This window comes from Phycodurus eques, chromosome 14 (assembly GCF_024500275.1).
Source record: "Phycodurus eques isolate BA_2022a chromosome 14, UOR_Pequ_1.1, whole genome shotgun sequence".
Lineage (NCBI taxonomy): Eukaryota > Metazoa > Chordata > Actinopteri > Syngnathiformes > Syngnathidae > Phycodurus > Phycodurus eques.
The window spans coordinates 5,938,252-5,956,829 of NC_084538.1; the positions used below are offsets into that span (position 1 = coordinate 5,938,252).

At 40.2% G+C, this 18,578-nt stretch overlaps 1 protein-coding gene across 1 annotated transcript in view; it reads left to right on the plus strand.

The window, feature by feature from the left end:
- The window catches only part of myo10l1 (myosin X, like 1), a 42,811-nt gene that overhangs the window by 13,760 nt on the left and 10,473 nt on the right, over nt 1–18,578 (plus strand). The window contains exons 3-29 of the mRNA XM_061696522.1: nt 2,238–2,396; nt 2,756–2,943; nt 3,400–3,534; nt 4,228–4,352; nt 4,518–4,531; nt 4,608–4,692; nt 4,789–4,895; nt 5,792–5,921; nt 6,446–6,564; nt 6,646–6,792; nt 6,897–6,997; nt 7,598–7,664; nt 7,920–8,012; nt 8,087–8,155; nt 8,229–8,311; nt 8,875–8,977; nt 9,632–9,712; nt 10,739–10,863; nt 11,642–11,759; nt 12,139–12,245; nt 12,558–12,891; nt 13,638–13,913; nt 14,972–15,442; nt 16,034–16,157; nt 16,229–16,367; nt 18,084–18,188; nt 18,435–18,530. Of these exons, the coding sequence (XP_061552506.1) occupies nt 2,238–2,396; nt 2,756–2,943; nt 3,400–3,534; nt 4,228–4,352; nt 4,518–4,531; nt 4,608–4,692; nt 4,789–4,895; nt 5,792–5,921; nt 6,446–6,564; nt 6,646–6,792; nt 6,897–6,997; nt 7,598–7,664; nt 7,920–8,012; nt 8,087–8,155; nt 8,229–8,311; nt 8,875–8,977; nt 9,632–9,712; nt 10,739–10,863; nt 11,642–11,759; nt 12,139–12,245; nt 12,558–12,891; nt 13,638–13,913; nt 14,972–15,442; nt 16,034–16,157; nt 16,229–16,367; nt 18,084–18,188; nt 18,435–18,530 (3,701 nt within the window). The remainder of the gene's footprint in view (nt 1–2,237; nt 2,397–2,755; nt 2,944–3,399; nt 3,535–4,227; nt 4,353–4,517; nt 4,532–4,607; nt 4,693–4,788; nt 4,896–5,791; nt 5,922–6,445; nt 6,565–6,645; nt 6,793–6,896; nt 6,998–7,597; nt 7,665–7,919; nt 8,013–8,086; nt 8,156–8,228; nt 8,312–8,874; nt 8,978–9,631; nt 9,713–10,738; nt 10,864–11,641; nt 11,760–12,138; nt 12,246–12,557; nt 12,892–13,637; nt 13,914–14,971; nt 15,443–16,033; nt 16,158–16,228; nt 16,368–18,083; nt 18,189–18,434; nt 18,531–18,578) is intronic.

The window sequence follows — 18,578 nt, forward strand, 5'->3', positions numbered from 1 at the left end:
ATGCACAGGAACTTGAGGCACAGAGCAACGATAAAGTGAAGTTAGCTATGTTTACTCTGAAGTTAGCTATGTTTACTCTGAATGTCCATTGGGAACAATGGTGAGGATAATTTAATAATCATAAAGCGGCTCCTGCGCAGTGGCCAGGATGAGATGAAACGATGAGCCATGAAGGTCATACAGCTTGCAGGTAGATGATGGTTGATCCTCAGATGGTTAAAAAAAAAAGAAAATACTGCATGTTTATATCGGTCACTGTGCCGAGGGCTTTCCTCCCTCTGTGTACCAATTGCTGTCTCTGTCTTCATCTTTAATACGTGAAGTCATGTGAGGAGCTTCGCCTAATCTCTGGCTCGCCTCCTCGATCGAGCAAAGCGCATTCACACATCAGAGAGCTTTAGAAGAAAAGACTGGCACACCAAAAATAGGCTTTCATTATACATTAAAGACAGCAGAGCCATGTTAGAAGTCGTCGTTCACAGTTAGTGCGCATGTGAAAAGGTTCATATGAAGGCATGTGCAGTCACAACATCAGGTACAGGTAAAGCCAATATAGAAATGTTGCATCACAGATCATATCAATGAAACAATATGCGAGAGCTGTTCCTATTATTTTGACCCTGATTCTGAACTGGTGGGTCGGGAGCCATTTTGGGTGGCCTGCGGGCAGCCATTAAAAAATTACATTGGTCGTATTGTTCCCACGCGGAGCATACTGTATTAGATAAGCGAAAGGAAATGGTAGTCACTTGTGCTCTAGTCACAAGTTTACTTTGTAAACAAATACAGAGCAGCTTAGCCTCTGGCTAACAAGGAACATGCCTAGCAATACGCTTTTGGCGGTATGTCAAACTCGTTTGAAATGGCATTTTAAAAATACAACGTACCGCATGCTTTCAGAAGCTATTGTTAAACCCCCAAAAATGCTTTATTATTCTTAACTTCTATAAAAGTATGTCATGACTGCGCCACTATAGGCAAATGCGGGTCCCAGTGTCAGACTGAAAAGTACATCACGTCAACACAAACACTCGTTAGCAGAGTTAGCAGAGCATAAGAGTTCATTCGTTAACTTGTACAAAATGCTCATCGTGTCATCGACCTGTTGCCTCATCACATCTATACACTCAATTGGCAGACCCTTTCCTTCTGTCATCACCACACATTTCCCGCCATTGACGGCTTTAGAAGTCAAATATCCATGTTAACTGGGAGGCGTGGCAGTGAATGAGTTAACTGGTTGCGTGTTTGCAAGTTATTGATGCCCCCCCACACAAAAAAAAAAAACGTTTAGTATTTCCTATAGTAAACCATAAATACATCACAAATTATGATTACATAACAGTTTAATATCATTTCAAAGTCATCTTTCAACAGCACCCTTAAAAATGAATGGATTTCATATGATTTGATTTAGGAAAAATGTACAACTCTACGTAACTTCCACTTAATTCCTCCCCAAAATACAAAGCTTGCTTCTCAGTCAAGATGTATTACTTCACCATACTTCCTTGGACCAATCATTGTACCACTTTCCTATATATCCATTAAATGAGATTCAGCTTTGTCATCATATTACTGACTTAACCCTCAGGCTTTGTTCATTTTACTATCATTTGAGCTTTTAAACAAACAAACAAAGAAAAGACAGTCGAGAATTGTAAAGAATTTTTGAAAATGTTTTTGCTTCTTTTATGCCATAAAGTATTTTTTTTTTTAACTAACATCAGTTCTTGCCATGAGGATAAAAAAAAAAAGTGTGGTGGACACAATTGGCCAGCAGAGAGCCCAGGGTTCAGCATCTGTTATTGCAACACACACACACTCGTGCGCACTCGCGCGCACACATGCACACACACGTACACACACACGCACACATTGACATTAACTATGCACTCTTTTAAAAGGCCATGCTTTCTAATCTTGGACAGGTTTGAAGCAACGAATGGACGACCTTAACGGCCATTATCTCCTATCAGAGTGTGTGCGTGTGCGTGTGTGTGTGTGTGTGTGTGTGTGTGTGCGTGTGTGCGTGCATTTGACCTAATTACACACAGGGCCGCTCCTAGTGGTCGCATTTAGTGAAGGAGATCCCTTCAATTTTATCAAAGTGCCCTTAGAAAAGGTCTGAAAAAGTCTTCCATTTGGAGACCTTCAGATCTTGATATGTACTGTACAGTAAGTGTAAATGTGTGTATTAGTCACGATTGGTGTGTTTTTCATGTGTTGTGTATCAGGTGCTGTACCTGCAACAGGCGGAGGTCACCAGGGAGCGCGTGTACGCCATGCACCAGTCCAGTGTGGACGGCGTGGAGGACATGTCGGCGCTGGCTGAGCTGCACGAGGCGGCCATCATGCACAACCTGTACCAGCGCTACCAGAAGGACAACATCTATGTGAGATCTTTTAATACACGGAAATCAAGATGGCGGCAAAGCACTTAAAACAGAAATAGGTATCTGTTTGGATTGATTTGATTGCAATGGTCTGTATCAACACAAGGAATAATCAGCAAAGCATCAACACCATGCATCTAACATGTACACAATCATGAACCCACGTAACATAAACGACTGTATTCGGTAGTTCAGTTATTCAACACAAACATACCAGCTCCCCATTAGGCTCATCAATAGTATTAGCGAGCACACGAGCATGAATAACAGGAACTGCTACCAGTTCCCATAGCAACAGTTAGCTAAGTAGGCTAACATGTGACGACGTGCGCAGGTAAATTGTGGACGACTCTTTTCAGACAAACATTGGCAGCATCCTGGCCGCCGTCAACCCTTATAAGCAGTTCCCGGGTCTGTACGACCCGGAGCGGGTGGACCTCTACTCCAAGCACCAGCTGGGCGAGCTGCCGCCGCACATCTTCGCCGTGGCCAACGAATGCTACCGTTGCATTTGGAAGAGACACGACAGCCAGTGTGTGCTCATCAGGTCAGCTCCCATGACACACACGTATTTGTCATTCATTGTTCAAGTAGTCTTGTTTTAACCTCTGAAACCTTGATGGGAATGGTAGTACATATACCACATCTTATTTTATCCCTCACAATTTTGGGGGGATTTACATCAGTCTTATTTTATCCTGAGCAACTTTTGGGGGATTCGTGTTTGTCTTATTTTAATCAGTGCAACTTTTGAAACAAATATTTTGTATTATTTTACATTCATCTTATTTTAACCTGCGCATTTTGTGGTGATTTACGGTCGTTTCATTTCAACCGCTGCAACTTTCGGTCGTCTCATTTCAAACTGCAAATTTTAGGGACTGTCTTATTTTTATCTCGTGCAACATTTGGGGGATTTGCGGTAAACTTATTTGAACCTGCCCAACTTTTGGGGGCGCCAGCTGTCCATCAAAGCGTCAACATCGGTTTGTGTGTGTGCCAGTGGCGAGTCGGGGGCGGGGAAGACGGAAAGCACCAAGCTGTTGCTGCAGTTCTTGTCGATGATGAGCCAGAACTCAGCTGGGACGCCGCCGTCGGAGAGAAGCACGCGTGTGGAGCAGGCCATCGTACAGAGCAGGTACATTCAGTACACGCAATATTATGGGGCGATCACATGGCTGAGTCTACTGGAAAAACAAAATGGTCGTTAGATACGCATAAAGTAAAATTGTCTTCATTACTGTGTATGTGTTTTATTGGTGTTGCTGTTTGTTTGTTAGTAACATAGTTCAAATTACTATTATGAGCAATGCACACAAGATTGTGGCACGACTACACACTACAAGAACACTAGGAGTTGTTCAAAACATTGTTCCCACATGACATGAGATCATCTTTGATGCAGTTTTGGTGCTTTACTAGGTGCCGCTGTTTTCTGCCAGCAACAGCGTTCAAATAAATATTGCGGACAATTCACACAGCATTGTGGCACGACCACACGTCAGTCTACTGGAACACTAATCGTCATTCAAAATATTGTCTACACGTAATGTAAGATCATCTTTTATGCGCAGGGAACTTGCAGACATGTAAGACGTCACCGTTTTGGTGCTGCTGTTTTGGTTAGCGAGAGAGTTCAAATGGACTCAGCAGTTAATTCTTTAAGTTCCGCGCATCAACGACAGAATCCATAGACTGATATAATTCATATGGGGAAAAGTGCATTTGAGGGAGGTGCTTATTTGATGAATAAAACACTTGGGATGAGAACATTTCACCAATGGCAGCTTTCCACCGACCTCCCCGACCCACATCCCCCTTCTCTACGCAGTCCTATCATGGAAGCGTTTGGGAACGCCAAGACCGTCTACAACAACAACTCCAGCCGCTTCGGCAAGTTCATCCAGCTTCACTTCTCGGAGAGCGGCAACATCCAGGGAGGCTGCGTCATCGATTGTATCCTCTTCTGCCTTAAAAATAACTAACTTCTCGCACACGCAACAATATATGGGTCCACCATGTGCTCATTAAATGCCAACATTATCCCAAAATGTCCACCCTGTCATTGTCAGCAAGCTCACATATTTTGCTGATGACTTGCCTTGACTTGCGTCCTGTCAGATTTACTGGAAAAGGTCATCAAAGTTGAACTATTTGGGACAGGTTTGTTTTGTTAGTGGGAATGTTGACGATTGGGTTGACTGGTTGCAGAACCGAGTGGTGCGACAGAATCCCGGAGAACGCAACTACCACATCTTCTACGCGCTCCTGGCGGGAGACACCAAAGAGCATAAAAGTCTGTTTGCTCGCATATCAAGATTAGATTCGATTAGATTTTGTTATGAGTTTTTTTTTTTTTTTTATTATTATTATTATTTTTTCCTTTGGTCAGGTCTCTACTTCCTTGAGGATCCAGCAGAATCTTTCCACTACCTCAGCCAGTCAGGCTGCCTGAAGGACAAGAGTCTGAATGACAAAGAGCTGTTTAACAGTGTTATGGTGAGTTCACTTCAAATAATTATTGATCCAGTGGAATCACTTTTTTTTTAAATAATTAACTAATTTGGCAGAAGAACTGTTGTCGTACGAGAGTGGCTCCAACTACTGGAGACAAATTCCTTGCGTGTTTTTTTGGACATACTTAGCAAAATAAAGATGATTCTGATTCTCAATCGAATTACATGTTGTGTAATTAAAACAATTAATTTTCCTTAAGCATGCCCCACTATCTCAATGATAACATTAACTGGTAATAGAAAACACCATAGATATACTGACAAGTAGAAATAATAGTTGCAACGTTATAACCCTTTAAGCAATGGATATTTTAATACAAACGGTGGAGCAACACATGTAGACCGACACTAGAACAATACTCGGAGGCATATATTCTTTATCCCCTGCGGAAAACGATTAATATTACAGTAGCTAATTGAGTCACTTAGAGTGATTGTGAAACTTCTTCTTCATTACTACCGGAGACAAATTCCTTGTGTGTTTTGGACATACTTGGCAAATAAAGATGATTCTGATTCTGATTCTGATATGTTTTAATTTATTCTTATATTTATTTGGGTTTTTGTACTCTCTTTATTCTTTTTTTAATGTTAAATTTTTTTAAATTTTGGTTTAATTTTGAAGTAACTTTACAGACGTTATTTTTCACATCTTATTTTTTAAATCATTACAGTATTGCTATTTTCTTTTTCTTTCCTTTCTTTTTTTTTTAAATAAAGTAAAATATGATTTTATTGCCATTATATCGAATTACAATTGTCCATTATCATTACCTGTCTTTGCTGATTGGCTGGGACAAATCCCACAGTTCTACCACTTTATACAGCAGAGTCCATTTTCACTCAGCAAATATGGTTCCTTGTCTACGTTGCGAGCAGGAGGCGCTGAAGGTGCTGGAATTCTCCGAGGAGGAGATCAGGGACATGTTCAAGCTCCTCTCGGGCGTCCTGCAGCTCGGCAACGTGGAGTTCATGACGGCGGGAGGAGCTCAGATCACCACCAAGCAAGGTCGGTGGCAAGCTGAAAAGAGAGTGGAAAAAAAAGGGTGTCTGTGTATTCTCTGGACACTGCTCCATAGTCTCCACTTTGCTGCAGCAGCCTGTCTTTGTCTCTAGCATGAGTCTCCTCTTGCTGCTACTAACATTTGTTTTGAATTCATATTAGCTTACCCTGTTGCTGCCATTTTATATGTACGCCGCGGTCTCCGCTTTGCTACAGTGCTCCATTTTCACGCTGTCCCCAGTGTCCTCTTGGATAAAATGTGTTTCCTTACAACTATTGACATTATTTGTTTTCATTAACAATAGCATACCCTGTTACTTTGACTCAGCTCTAGATGCTGCAGTATTATACGCCACAGCATACGCATACGTCTGGTGCAGTCCTCCATCTTATTTCTGTCCTCAATCTCCTCTTGGATAACACGCTGGTAATTTTTCAAACCAATGAGTCAGTATGTTTACCCTATGTATGTTTGTGTGTGTGTGTGTGTGTGTGTGTGTGTGTGTGTGTGTGTGTGGTGGTCTTTCCAGTGGTGACCAATGCCAGCGAGCTGCTTGGCCTCGACGCTTTCCAGTTGTCCGAAGTGCTGACTCAGCGCTCCATCATCCTGCGAGGGGAAGAGATATGTTCGCCGCTGACCATCGAGCAGGTCATCAAACACTCGTCGATTGATTTTCCTTGGGATTTATTTTCTCCCAATCCTAACGGGCCTCCCGTCGTATTGTCGCAGGCCGTGGATTCTCGGGACTCTGTTGCCATGGCGCTGTATTCCCAATGTTTCTCCTGGATCATCCTCAAGATTAATCAGAAGATCAAAGGGAAGGAAAACTTTAAGTCCATCGGCATCCTGGACATCTTCGGCTTTGAGAACTTTGAGGTTTTGTTTGAGCACGACACACACACGTACTGTGTGGAGAGGGGGGGAAAGCACACGCACGCACACACATATATGCAATTGGGTCGGTGTGTGTTGGCCTTCAGGTGAATCGCTTTGAGCAGTTCAACATCAACTACGCCAACGAGAAGCTGCAGGAGTACTTCAACAAGCACATCTTCTCCCTGGAGCAGCTCGAGTACAACAGGTGCACGTTGTGAAGTTTTATTTGACTCAAATAGTCTTTGTTTGAGTTTTTAATGTATGATTTACAGTTTTTCTTTTGAAATTATTTTTAATTCAACACTTTTATTGTTACACTATAGAATTTCCATTTTAAATGTTATTCATTGCTTGATTATTATTTTGTTGTTGAATGTTTAGAATCTTTTTGAATTATTTTCATTTTTTTAAATTTTTAATAGTTGAATTTCTTTGTTATTCAGAATATTAAATATGTATTTTCTTGTTGTGTTTTTAGTTTTTTTTAAATAGTTTGTTTAATTTCTTTCAGTTTTATAATTCAAATGTTCTTAAGTATTAAATATTCAAATTGTGTTTTTGAATGATTAATTCTGTATGTATTAGTTTAAAAATATAATTATTTTTATATTTAAATGTGTTTCAATGCTCTTGTTTTTGTGTTAAATGTTTTCATTTTTATAATTGTAATACGTTTTTTAATGACTATATTTTTACAATCTTATTTGTATTTATGAACGGTATCATTTTTGTAATTCAATTCAAGTATATATTTGTTATCATTTCATTTACTAATGTCCTGCGCTTCATGTTGACGTCCTTGCAGGGAAGGTGTCCAGTGGGACGCCATCGACTGGATGGACAATGCCGAGTGTCTTGACCTCATAGAGAAGGTATCGCGCATGTAGTGGCAAATTTCTATTTCATACAGAGCAGTGACTCAAGTGCAAAAAGAGCATGGTGCCATCAGCCTAGTTTGTCATTCAAACAGATTAGTCAATATAAATGTAAAAGTCAATGTAAATGCACGCGCCCTTCTTTCTCCTTTGTTTTTGTTGATGTGGTTTTCGTGGTATCCTTTTATTAGAATTTTTTTTTTTTTTTTTTTGTGGTATCTAATGGGCCGACGACTTTGCTTGGCTCTTCAGAAATTGGGATTGTTGGCTCTGGTGAACGAAGAGAGTCGCTTCCCCAAAGGCACAGACTTCACTCTTCTTGAGAAGCTGCACAGTAGACACTCTGTGAGTTATGTTATTTCTTGTTTTTGAACGTGACGTACAATGCAGATGACACCAACGTTGACATTTTGCGGCAGACCAACCCGTACTACGTGAAGCCCAGACTGGCCGACCATCAGTTCGGTATCAAACATTACGCCGGGGAGGTGAGTAGCGCCGATGTTTGCTGCTGTGTGCCAGACAGCCGACACGACGTCTTTTGCGTTTGTGCGGTTTTAGGTTCTGTATGACGTCAAAGGCATTTTGGAGAAGAACAGAGACACGTTCAGAGACGACATCCTCAACATGCTCAAAGACAGCAGGTAGGTAGGACTGTGTGTAACAGCCAAAAATCCTAATAATATAACTCAAATATGAGAAAATAATACAAAGTATTAGAAAAAAAAAACACAAATATGAGACAAAACAATCATCCATATGTTTGTTATTATCAAACTAATTGATTAACTCAAACACATACAGTTACATTAAAAGAGAAAAAGACAGCAACACATTCCGAACGTTCTATGATGTCATCAATTTTCATTTTAATAAGATTTTGTACTTACAAAAAAAGGCATTGTGGAAACAGACTTTATATTTTGTTATAATTTCAGACATGCTGTTTTAACAAACAACGAACAAGCAAAAATGACTTTTTTTGTGTTAGGTGGGAAATGAGTACATAGGCTTTATACAGTACATAGAAAAATGCTATAGTGCAATGTAGTGCTTTCATGAAAAAATATAGCAATCGTATTTTGGGATGATTTGAAATGCACTTGTTGTCGACTGGGTAAAATAATGCTTTCTGTATGATGTCCTGAAATGATGCTTATGTCTGCATTTATTCCTCCATAAACACAATTTTGGACAATGTCTCCAGGCTGGACTTCATCTATGACCTTTTTGAGAAGGTGGGCAGCAGGAACAACGAGGAGAAGATGGGAACAGCCAGACGCAAGCCCACCGTCAGCTCCCAGTTCAGGGTGCGCACACAAAACAGTGAAAAGACATCCTTGAAATATAAATGCATCAATTCTTCACAGTGGTGCCGTGACACAGCTTGTGAGTCATTCAAAATGCGAGCTGTCATTCGATTTTCTTGCTTTGACTTGCAAGCGCAAACCTGAGATACTAAACGTAAAACATTTCTTGTTGTGCATTTCAAACAAACAAACTACTGACTTAAAGCAGCTCCTACTTGAACCAAAACGGCGGAGCAACACATGCAGACAGACAATATCCCTATAGTCAGGCATATATTCTTGATCCTTTAACCTGCCCCCCCGGTGGCCAAGGCAGGCACACCAGAAGAAGCAGCAGAATGAACTGAATTGAACCGTTGAATCATGAGTCACAGACTGTTTAATTATTTTACATTCTATTTAATGATATTATTACTCCATGAATGTATAGTGTACAATATTATAAAGTGCTATTTTCGTCGTTAATAAACACAATATATAGATGTTTTTTTTTTAAGGGCGTGGCTGGAACAGATTATTGGCATTTGAAATCATTTCAGTGGGGAAAGATGATTTGCAATACAAGTGTTTTGGGTTACGAGCGTGGTCCCGGAATGAATTCAACTTGTATCTCAAGGCCCCACCATATACTGTATTTTTTTTCCTCCCCTGCAGGACTCCCTGCATGCTCTCATGGCCACTCTGAGTGCTTCCAATCCTTTCTTCATCCGCTGCATTAAGCCCAATATGGAAAAGGTCAGTCTCTTTATATCTCATGTCCCTTTAGGTGAATTCATCATTTTGTAGCCCTTTAAATTCAATCAATAGAATCAGCATTCTATTTTGACACTTCAAATGAAATTAGCATTACTTTTAAACACATTAGGGCACAATTATTCATTTTTCGAGCTTCAAATGAAATTATTGTTCATTTTTGTTTAGCACTACGAAGGTAATCATCTTTTTTTTTTTGCACTTCAAAGGACATTTGCTTAGATTTTGTGCGCTTTAATCAGTAATATTCAAAGTGATATTAGCATAAATTATTTTAGTACTTTAAACAAATGTAGCATAGATTTTCAGTGCTTTTAACAAAATTAGTATTATTTTCAGCATTTCAAATGAGCACTTTCAATGAAATGATTATGTATTTATATTTCATTTTTAGCATTTTAAATGAATTTATTGATCATTTTTAACACTTTGAACGAAGTTATCATTCAATTTTTAGCGCTTCAAATGCAATTATTATTCATTTTTAATGCTTTAAACAAAATTCTAATAAAGTTTTAGTGCTTTCAGTGAAACAATCATTAATTTCTAGTATTTGTAATGAAATTTGCGTTCATTATTTGAGGTTTCAATTAGGTTATTCTTTTTCAGCACTTCAAAGGAAATTACCACCCATTTCTTGCTCTTCAAACAAAATAATCATAAATTTTCTAGCGCTTCAGAGTGATATGATAAGTGATCAAATCCTTCATTTTTAGCACATGCAATGAAATCGTAATCGTAATTGAAATTACTGGAATTGTTTGAGCACTTTAAATGAAATTACTTTTGTTATTCTTGTTGTGGTTTAAATACTTCAAATAAAATAAGTATGGTTAAAAAAAAAAAAATAGTATAGTATTAAACACTTCAAATAAAATTAGTATGGATTTAGAGGTTGAAACTAAATGATGGTTAATTGTCTTTGCATGAATTCGTAGTGCTCAAATGACATGAGTGTTAATTTTTCCCACTTCAAAAGAACTTGTCGACGTTTTTTTTTGCTGGCAGAATCCCAACGTGTTCGATCCGGACGTTGTCCTCAACCAGCTGAGGTACTCGGGGATGCTGGAGACCGTCAAGATCCGTCGCGCAGGGTTCCCTGTCCGAAGAACTTTCAAAGACTTCTTCTCGCGGTGAGTCCTTCTAAATCGGACCACATAGCGTCAGCCATAAACGGCGTAGCATTATTTTACGGATAATACACGCACAGTGGTACCTTGACTTACAAGCTCCCCAACTTATGATTTTTTTCCGACTTGCCACCAAAGAGTGTTATAGTCTTTTTCGTTTATGGGTTATTTTCATATAATTTGATCAATAAGTATGAAGACACACACACACACACACACACAAAATCCTATGTAGCATTTGTTTATGCCACCAAAGTTTTATATGGGTAAATGTCTCCCATGCACTTCACGGCCTATTTTCAAAAGGTTATTGATGATTCACATTAGCATTTTGGTTCACTGGCTAACAACAGCATAGCATTATTTGAAAGATAATACAAGTGTATTGCTTACCTTGGGGCAGACAAACATGTGCCTGTAGATTTTTGATGGATTCCACTGACTATGTGGACAGCCGCATAGCTTTAGCCATTAACATTCTAACATCCACGTAGCATTATTATACAGATAATACACGCACATTACTTGCCGTGGTGCAAGTTTTGGAGGGATTCAACTGACTATGTGGTTGGCCGAATGAGGCAATTAGGCAGGTTCGTAGCGTAACATTAGCATTTTGGCTAACAAGCTAACTAGAGCATAGTGCGATTTTACCGATAATGCAAGTGCACTGCTTAGCATTGAGCGGACACAGGTTTGCCTGGAGATTTTTGACAGATTCAACTAACTAGTGTATGCGGATGAGCGCATAGCTTTATCCTGCATGCTTTATTCCTGGCAGATATAAGATCATTTCCAAGGAGAAAGCGGCTACGGGGGGAGATGACAAGAAGAGGAGCACGGACCTACTGACTAAATACGACAAGACCAAGAAGAAGTGGCAGCTGGGGAAGACCAAAGTAAAATGAATTTCTGTTTAGACCAGTGGTGGGCAAAGTGCGGCCTGGGGGCCACTTACTCTGTTACCAAGAATGAACAATATCATATTCGTTACATTCATTTAGCCATGTGGTTTATTGGTTTATTCAAATTTGATCTTTATTTATCTCATTCATCGCTGCAATAAATACTCTGGGATTTATGTGTTGGTTATTTATATGGGAATGATTTTGTTCTCCTGGATACTTGTTTTTAACAGCTTCTGTTTTTCTCAGATTTTGGCATTTTGCCAAACAGTCTAATCGTTTAATTGTCTAGATTGTGTGTTTGTGTGTGTGTGTGTGTGTGTGTGCGTGTGTTATGTGTTACTTTTCGTGATGACTCGTGTTTCCTGCGCAGGTTTTTATGAAAGAGTCTCTGGAGCAACGCTTGGAGAAAGACCGCGACGAAGTGCGACGCCAGGCGGCCATGATCATAAGAGCTCACCTTCTCACTTTCTCGGCCAAGTAAGACCCCCGCATCACGAAAATCTCACCTGTAGTTCATTGTTTTTATGCCAGTATAACCACTCATAAATTCAGCTATTCTATTTTTTCTGTGGAACCTAATTCAAAGACCAACTCCAATTTAGGCCGGTCTTTGGCGCCATTTTGTAGCATCTTTTTGAGCGTTACGGGAAGAGCACAAAAAAAGGGAATAGGTGAATTTGTTAATAGTGGACCACAAATTGTAGACTATTCGAGGGGGATTGGGGTAGAAAGTGAATAATTCATGAATAGGGAACCGCGAAAACTGTAATAAAAATGAATGTGTTTTAGGAAACACTTCAAGCGAATGCGGGCTAGCACCATCACCCTGCAGAAGCACCTGCGCAGGCACATCCAGCGCGGCCGCTTTGTCCGCCAACGCAAGGCGGCGCTGGTGCTCCAGAGGCACCGGCGAGGCCAGGTGGCACGAGCTCGCGTCTGCAAGCTCCGAGAGGAGAGGAGGAAGAAGGAGGAGGAAGAGAGGAAGGAGGAAGAGGTGGAGGCAGACGAGGACGAGGAGGAGGAGGAGGAGGAGGAGGAGGAGGAAGAGGAAGAAGAGCAAGAGGAGGCAGAAGGCGACAGGGAGCAGAAGGGAGCTGCCGAGGGGACCACTAAATCCTCTGAGGCAAGTATACATCTTTATAGTTTATAAGGGTGAGAAGTGGGATGCAATACCATACAACTACAACAACAAAAATGAAACAGAAAAGAAAGAAAGGAAATAACAATTAAGAAAAGGACAATACAAATTCAGTAGAATAATAATTCAACTTAATTGCAATGCGATAAGATGGAAAATATTTGGAAAAATTGGCTGGGGGGGGGGGGGGGGGGGGGAATACACAATAAAATTCTGATCAGAAAAGAAATACAAATTAAAAAACCCATACAGAAAGATGGAGAAAAACATTAGTTCTGACCCCAAAAAAGAAAAACTAATTTTAAAACATGCAGAATTGTTTTTTTATATCTAAATTAATAGCAGAACCAGAAACCAGAAAATTTAAAAAAGGGTGGAAAATACTGTAGTCAAAATTAGAGGAAGGCATGACATGAAAAATGAAAAAAAAAAACTTGAAAAGAAAAAATAATGACAAAGTGAAAAACAACTATTTGTTAAAAGATTAAAGAAATGATGGAAAAGGCAAAAAAAAAAAAAAACAGTAAAGAAGCTCAAGTTCTGTGAAAGTGAAGTGGAAAAGAAGTTTAATGAAGTAGTACTGTTTCTTTACGTTCTATTTTATTATGTTATTACTGAATGTTTGTATACATTACAATACTGTGTAATTTCCTTTTTAACAAATATTTTTAAAAAAACATTTTTGGGCTGAATGCTATCATTTACTTGCTAACCCGTAATCGCCTATCCAGAACGAAATGCGACAGATGGAGGAGATCCTCCAGCTGGAACGCGAGATCGAGCGTCTGCAGAAGAAGCGCGAGGACGAGGTGTCGCAGCTGTGCGAGTCGTCCAAGCAGGAGCTGCAGCTGCGCCGCGACGCCGAGGTCAAGCGCATGAAGAAGGAGGCCTCGCGCAAGGCCACGGGCCTCATCGACCTGCTCAACTTCGGCGGCGTGGATCCCTCTCTGGGCGCGGCGGCCGAAGCCGAGGTCGACGCCGAGGCCGGAGCGCCAGAGCCCGTCAAGGTGAGTGTGGGTCTCCTTCCTTTCCTCTCCCCAAACAGAAACATTATTCATTTTACAGTTACATATGACCATAAAATGGGGCTCAACAACAACAAAAAACATCTGCAACCTACCGCAAAATGTTTTCTCATGCAGAAGTGGGCTGGAATTTCCACATTTGGCCAGACAAACAACAATGCATGAAAAAGCGGTTGTTGTTCGTAATCTGAAAAGTAAACATGGAACGAATTGAATGGAATTTGGCACAACGGTCTGTGCCAAGCAAATCCCAATGGAGAGACAATTTGGTGGCAGTAAGTCCGTTTAAACTTACACCGGCTCAGGCCACCTCTAACACAGTGGCTACGAAATTACCAACACCTGTCTAACCTGCCTCTGACGCACATTTACATCGCTCACGGAAATAAGGCAACTTTGTGTATGGTCACGTGACTGCCCTGTGCCGTTTGATTCGTGAAATGGAGTCAAACGTCACTAGCGGTTCCGTTGGCTGGTGAAACAGCACCTGAGGAGGAAGTCTCGCTGACGAACCAAAAACAAACAGATCACGCAAGCAATTACTGCTAGATGAAGATAAGTAACGAGTGAAATTTAGCTCAGTGTAACAGAGTAAAAGTAGAGTTTCTTCTTAACATAAATACTCAAGTAAAAGTAAAACATATGCTACGTTAGATATCAGTACTACTCTGACAATTAAACGTTATCCTAAAAGTTACTTGAGTAACTATAACTAGCACGTAAATGTAGCGTCGTACTGCCTACAGTATCTGTGCTTATTACTGTATGTCTTTATTCAGTACAATACTGTAGTGTCGTGTTTTCTTATTAGAAAACCCGTGACAAAATATTATTTTATTAGTTTTTTTCTTTTGGGGGGGGGAATGGGATGGTTTAATGTCATTTACCTTCATTAAAATGGGGAAGAGCGATTTACGTTACAAGCATGGCCACAGAACAAATTTAATTCCTAACTCACGGTCCCACTGGACAGTTCTTTTAATCCTGTAAGATTACAATAAGTGATATGAAAAAAATATAGATATTATGATTATATTTAGGCTGCCACCGCCACGCAGCCCTGCGTGTCCAAGGACGAGGAGGTGGACGAGGGTTGCCGCACCGAGGAGGAGTACATCCCGCTTCCTGACTTCCCCCCTCCCGCGGAGACGGACACCCCCATGGATCAGGCCATGTTCGCCCACCTTCCTCCGCCGCCGCCGGCGTTCGCCGAGGGGACGGTACCTCCGGCGCCGTCCACGCTCCCTACGGAAGGGCAGAAGGCCGAGCCGGAGAGGAAGGTGAGCGTGGTGGACAGCCTGGTGGACGGCGAGGAGCCCATCTACAGCATGCCCGCCGACACCGAGTCCGACTACGACCAGGAGGAGGAGGAGGGCTCGGTGACGGCCGGCGACGACAGCTCGGTGTCGGGCAGCAACCGGGGCAGCGCCGCCGTCGCCGATGAAGAGCACCCGCGCAAGTCCACCTGCACCAGCGTCAGCGCCGAGTCGTACCGCGGCAGTTCCGACTCTGTGAGGACACGCGCTCACGCATGTGCACGCAGGCATGGAATAATAGAAAGAATTGCAGGGGGGAAATAATAATGCTAAACAGATAAAATGAAGAAATAAAATCATGGAAAAGGAATAAAAATGTGAAAATGTAGAACTCGGGAAAAATAAGGAAAATAATATTTATTTCGTTTTTCATTCTTTTTCCAAATTGTCTTCCTTTTTTATTTTCCCTGTATTTTCCACCTATCATTTTATATATTTTATGATTTCTTTGGGAGGGGGTGGGGGGGGGAATACATTTTAAAATGTACTTTGACCAGAAAGACAAATTGAAAAATATATTTGTCCCTTCTGAAAAAAAGAAAACAAATTCAAATTGCAAAATCTTTGTTCCCGCCTGAAAAGAAAATGTAGTACTGGACTGCCCCCTATATGTCAAAATTGGAACTAGGCCTCGATTTAGACCAGTATTCATCTGAAAGCTATGGCTTTTCTCGATGCATTTGTACACTGAACATAAAAGTGACTAATATGGAGTTAGCCCACTCGAGTTCTCAGTGGCTCATACTCACATACGTCCGTTGAGTCATGTTACTATTGTGGCCCCAGTACCCAGGCAGCGACGACGAGCACGACGGCATGATGGACACCGATGAGGACGCCACAAACGGACGAGTGACCTTGTTCAACGGCAACGGGCCGCCGTATTTCCACGGCTACCTCTACATGAAAGGTGAGACTCCATCTCGTCTCACCTTACTGTACCTCATCGTGCTTTTCTGACTCCGTCTCCTCCCCTTGCAGCTGGCCTCATGATCCCCTGGCGGAGGCGCTGGTGCGTGCTAAAGGACGAGACCTTCATGTGGTTCCGCTCCAAGCAAGAGTCCCTCAAGTCGGGCTGGCTCTACAAGAAAGGAGGCGGACTCTCAACCCTCTCACGCAGGTTGTTGTAGTTGTTACCATGTGCGCAAAACGCACGCTCGCTCACCGAATTTGTTTGCATTTTGTGGCTTTGTAACATGGAGGCTATTGTACTTTAGAGCAGTGATTACCAACCAGTGTGCCGTAAGCACTTTTCAGGTGCGCCGTGGGAAATTATACCATTTTACATAATTCTTAAAAAAGTATTTATTTGCAAGAAATTATGTATCTTTGTTCGTCTATTTATGCCAGTGAGGCATAGTGACTGACAGAACAAATAAATGCTGTTCTATTTGATGGCAGGAAGTACATACAGTACTTTTTGTGACATTTTTGTTTGTCGGTGTGCCGTGAGAGATCTCAATTGTAAAATATGTGTCTTGGGTCCATAAAGGTTGGAAATCATTGCTTTAGAACTCAATTATGGCGGGGAAGTGACAGCTCCTTCCTAGATTTTGGCAAATTTGTGACATTTATTGAAGGTTTTTTTGAAAGTGTACTTACCAACTTCCCCGGCTTCCAACCAGAAAAAAGAAATCAGTTTTTTTTTATTTATTTTTTATTTTTTTGGTAAAATGGGGAAAAAAAGAAATAGGGGTTACGAAAGTGTAATTACCTTTCCCGACGTCTGACCCACAAAGAATATTTTGAGGAAAAAAAAGAAAGAAAGAAATATTACAAGAGAAAAATGTAAACCAAATGAAAAAAAAGACATTTGTTAAAGGGTTTATGAAAGTGTAACTGAAAAGAACAATTATATTTAAATGAGAAAATGTAACAAAACTGAAAAAAATGTTGGTGTTATGAAAGTGCAATTACTAAATTCCCCAACTTTTGAAAATAAATTCCATTGTATATTACTTATTATTTTAAATGTAAAATGTACTTTTAAACAGGAAAAAAAACAATAAAAAACAAAATTGAAAAAAATATATATACTTTTTTGGAATGGTAAATGAAACTATAATTACCAAATTCAGATCAGAAAACCAAAAAATGTATATGGTAAAAAAAACAACAACACTTAGTTACAATCTGAAAAAAATAAAGGGTATATGAAAGTGTTATTACCTTCCCGATCTTGTGATGAAACTTTATTTATAAATACAAAAATGAAAAAAGATATTTTATTGTACCCAACTTTAATTTAAAGTTGGTTAAAAAAAATGAACAAAATTGCAAAAACGTTATTTTAAAATGGTAACCTTTGACCAAAAAAGGGAAAAAATATGAAATAATTGAAAAAAAGAATTGAAAAAGATAAAAAACAACACAAAAATCTATAATTTTTGAAGGGTTTATAAACGTGTAATTACCAACTCTGGCTCAGCAAAATAAAAAAAAAGGTATATGATAAGAACAAAACACAATAAGTTACAACCTGAGAAAAATTCAAAACAGATTTATTTTTTTTTACAAGATAAATAATAGTTCCCCAAAAACGTTTGTTAATTATTTACATGAAGTTACCTTACGTTATTATATATGGTTCAGTTGAAAGGGTTAAAGGAGAATACATCATCTATAAAGAAAACTATTCAGTATATTAGTTGTAAAATATACACTGTTTAGAGTTAGTATTTAAATACTCCAAATCCAAAAATTTTAAACCAAAGAAGAAAATGCCACAAAAATGAAGTATTTTTAACAATTTCCATGACCTGCAGTGCTTTACTGCGGGCTGTAGAGAAGCTGTTTGATTCATGCACCAGAAATCTAACTGCATGTCTATGATCAGAAACTGGAAGATGCGTTGGTTTGTGCTGAGGGACAGCAAGCTGATGTACTACGACAACGACAGCGAGGAGAAGCTGAAGGGAACCATCGACATCCGGGCTGCAAAGTAAGACACAAATAAAAAATAAAAACGTACATCAAGTTGTACAAAAAGAGAATGCAGCCCTGTGCCATCGCACATTTCGCACATGCCATTTACCACCACTGGTCAGAGGAGCAGGATAGATTTTTTTTTTGGGGGGGTGCTGGGATTGACCGTAAGAAAAAATATAAAGTCACTGCTCAGGGAGGAGTAAGAAAAACATACTTGAACCTCTCTTTTTTTTTTAGCGTGTTGCGTTTGTGTGCTCAGGGAGATCGTCGACAACCACGAGAAGGAGAACGCTCTGAACATTGTGACCGACGAGAGGACCTACCAAGTTTTTGCAGAGTCGCCAGAGGACGCCAGGTTGTTTGATGCTTGCAGTTATATCAACTACAACAGTAATTATTGATT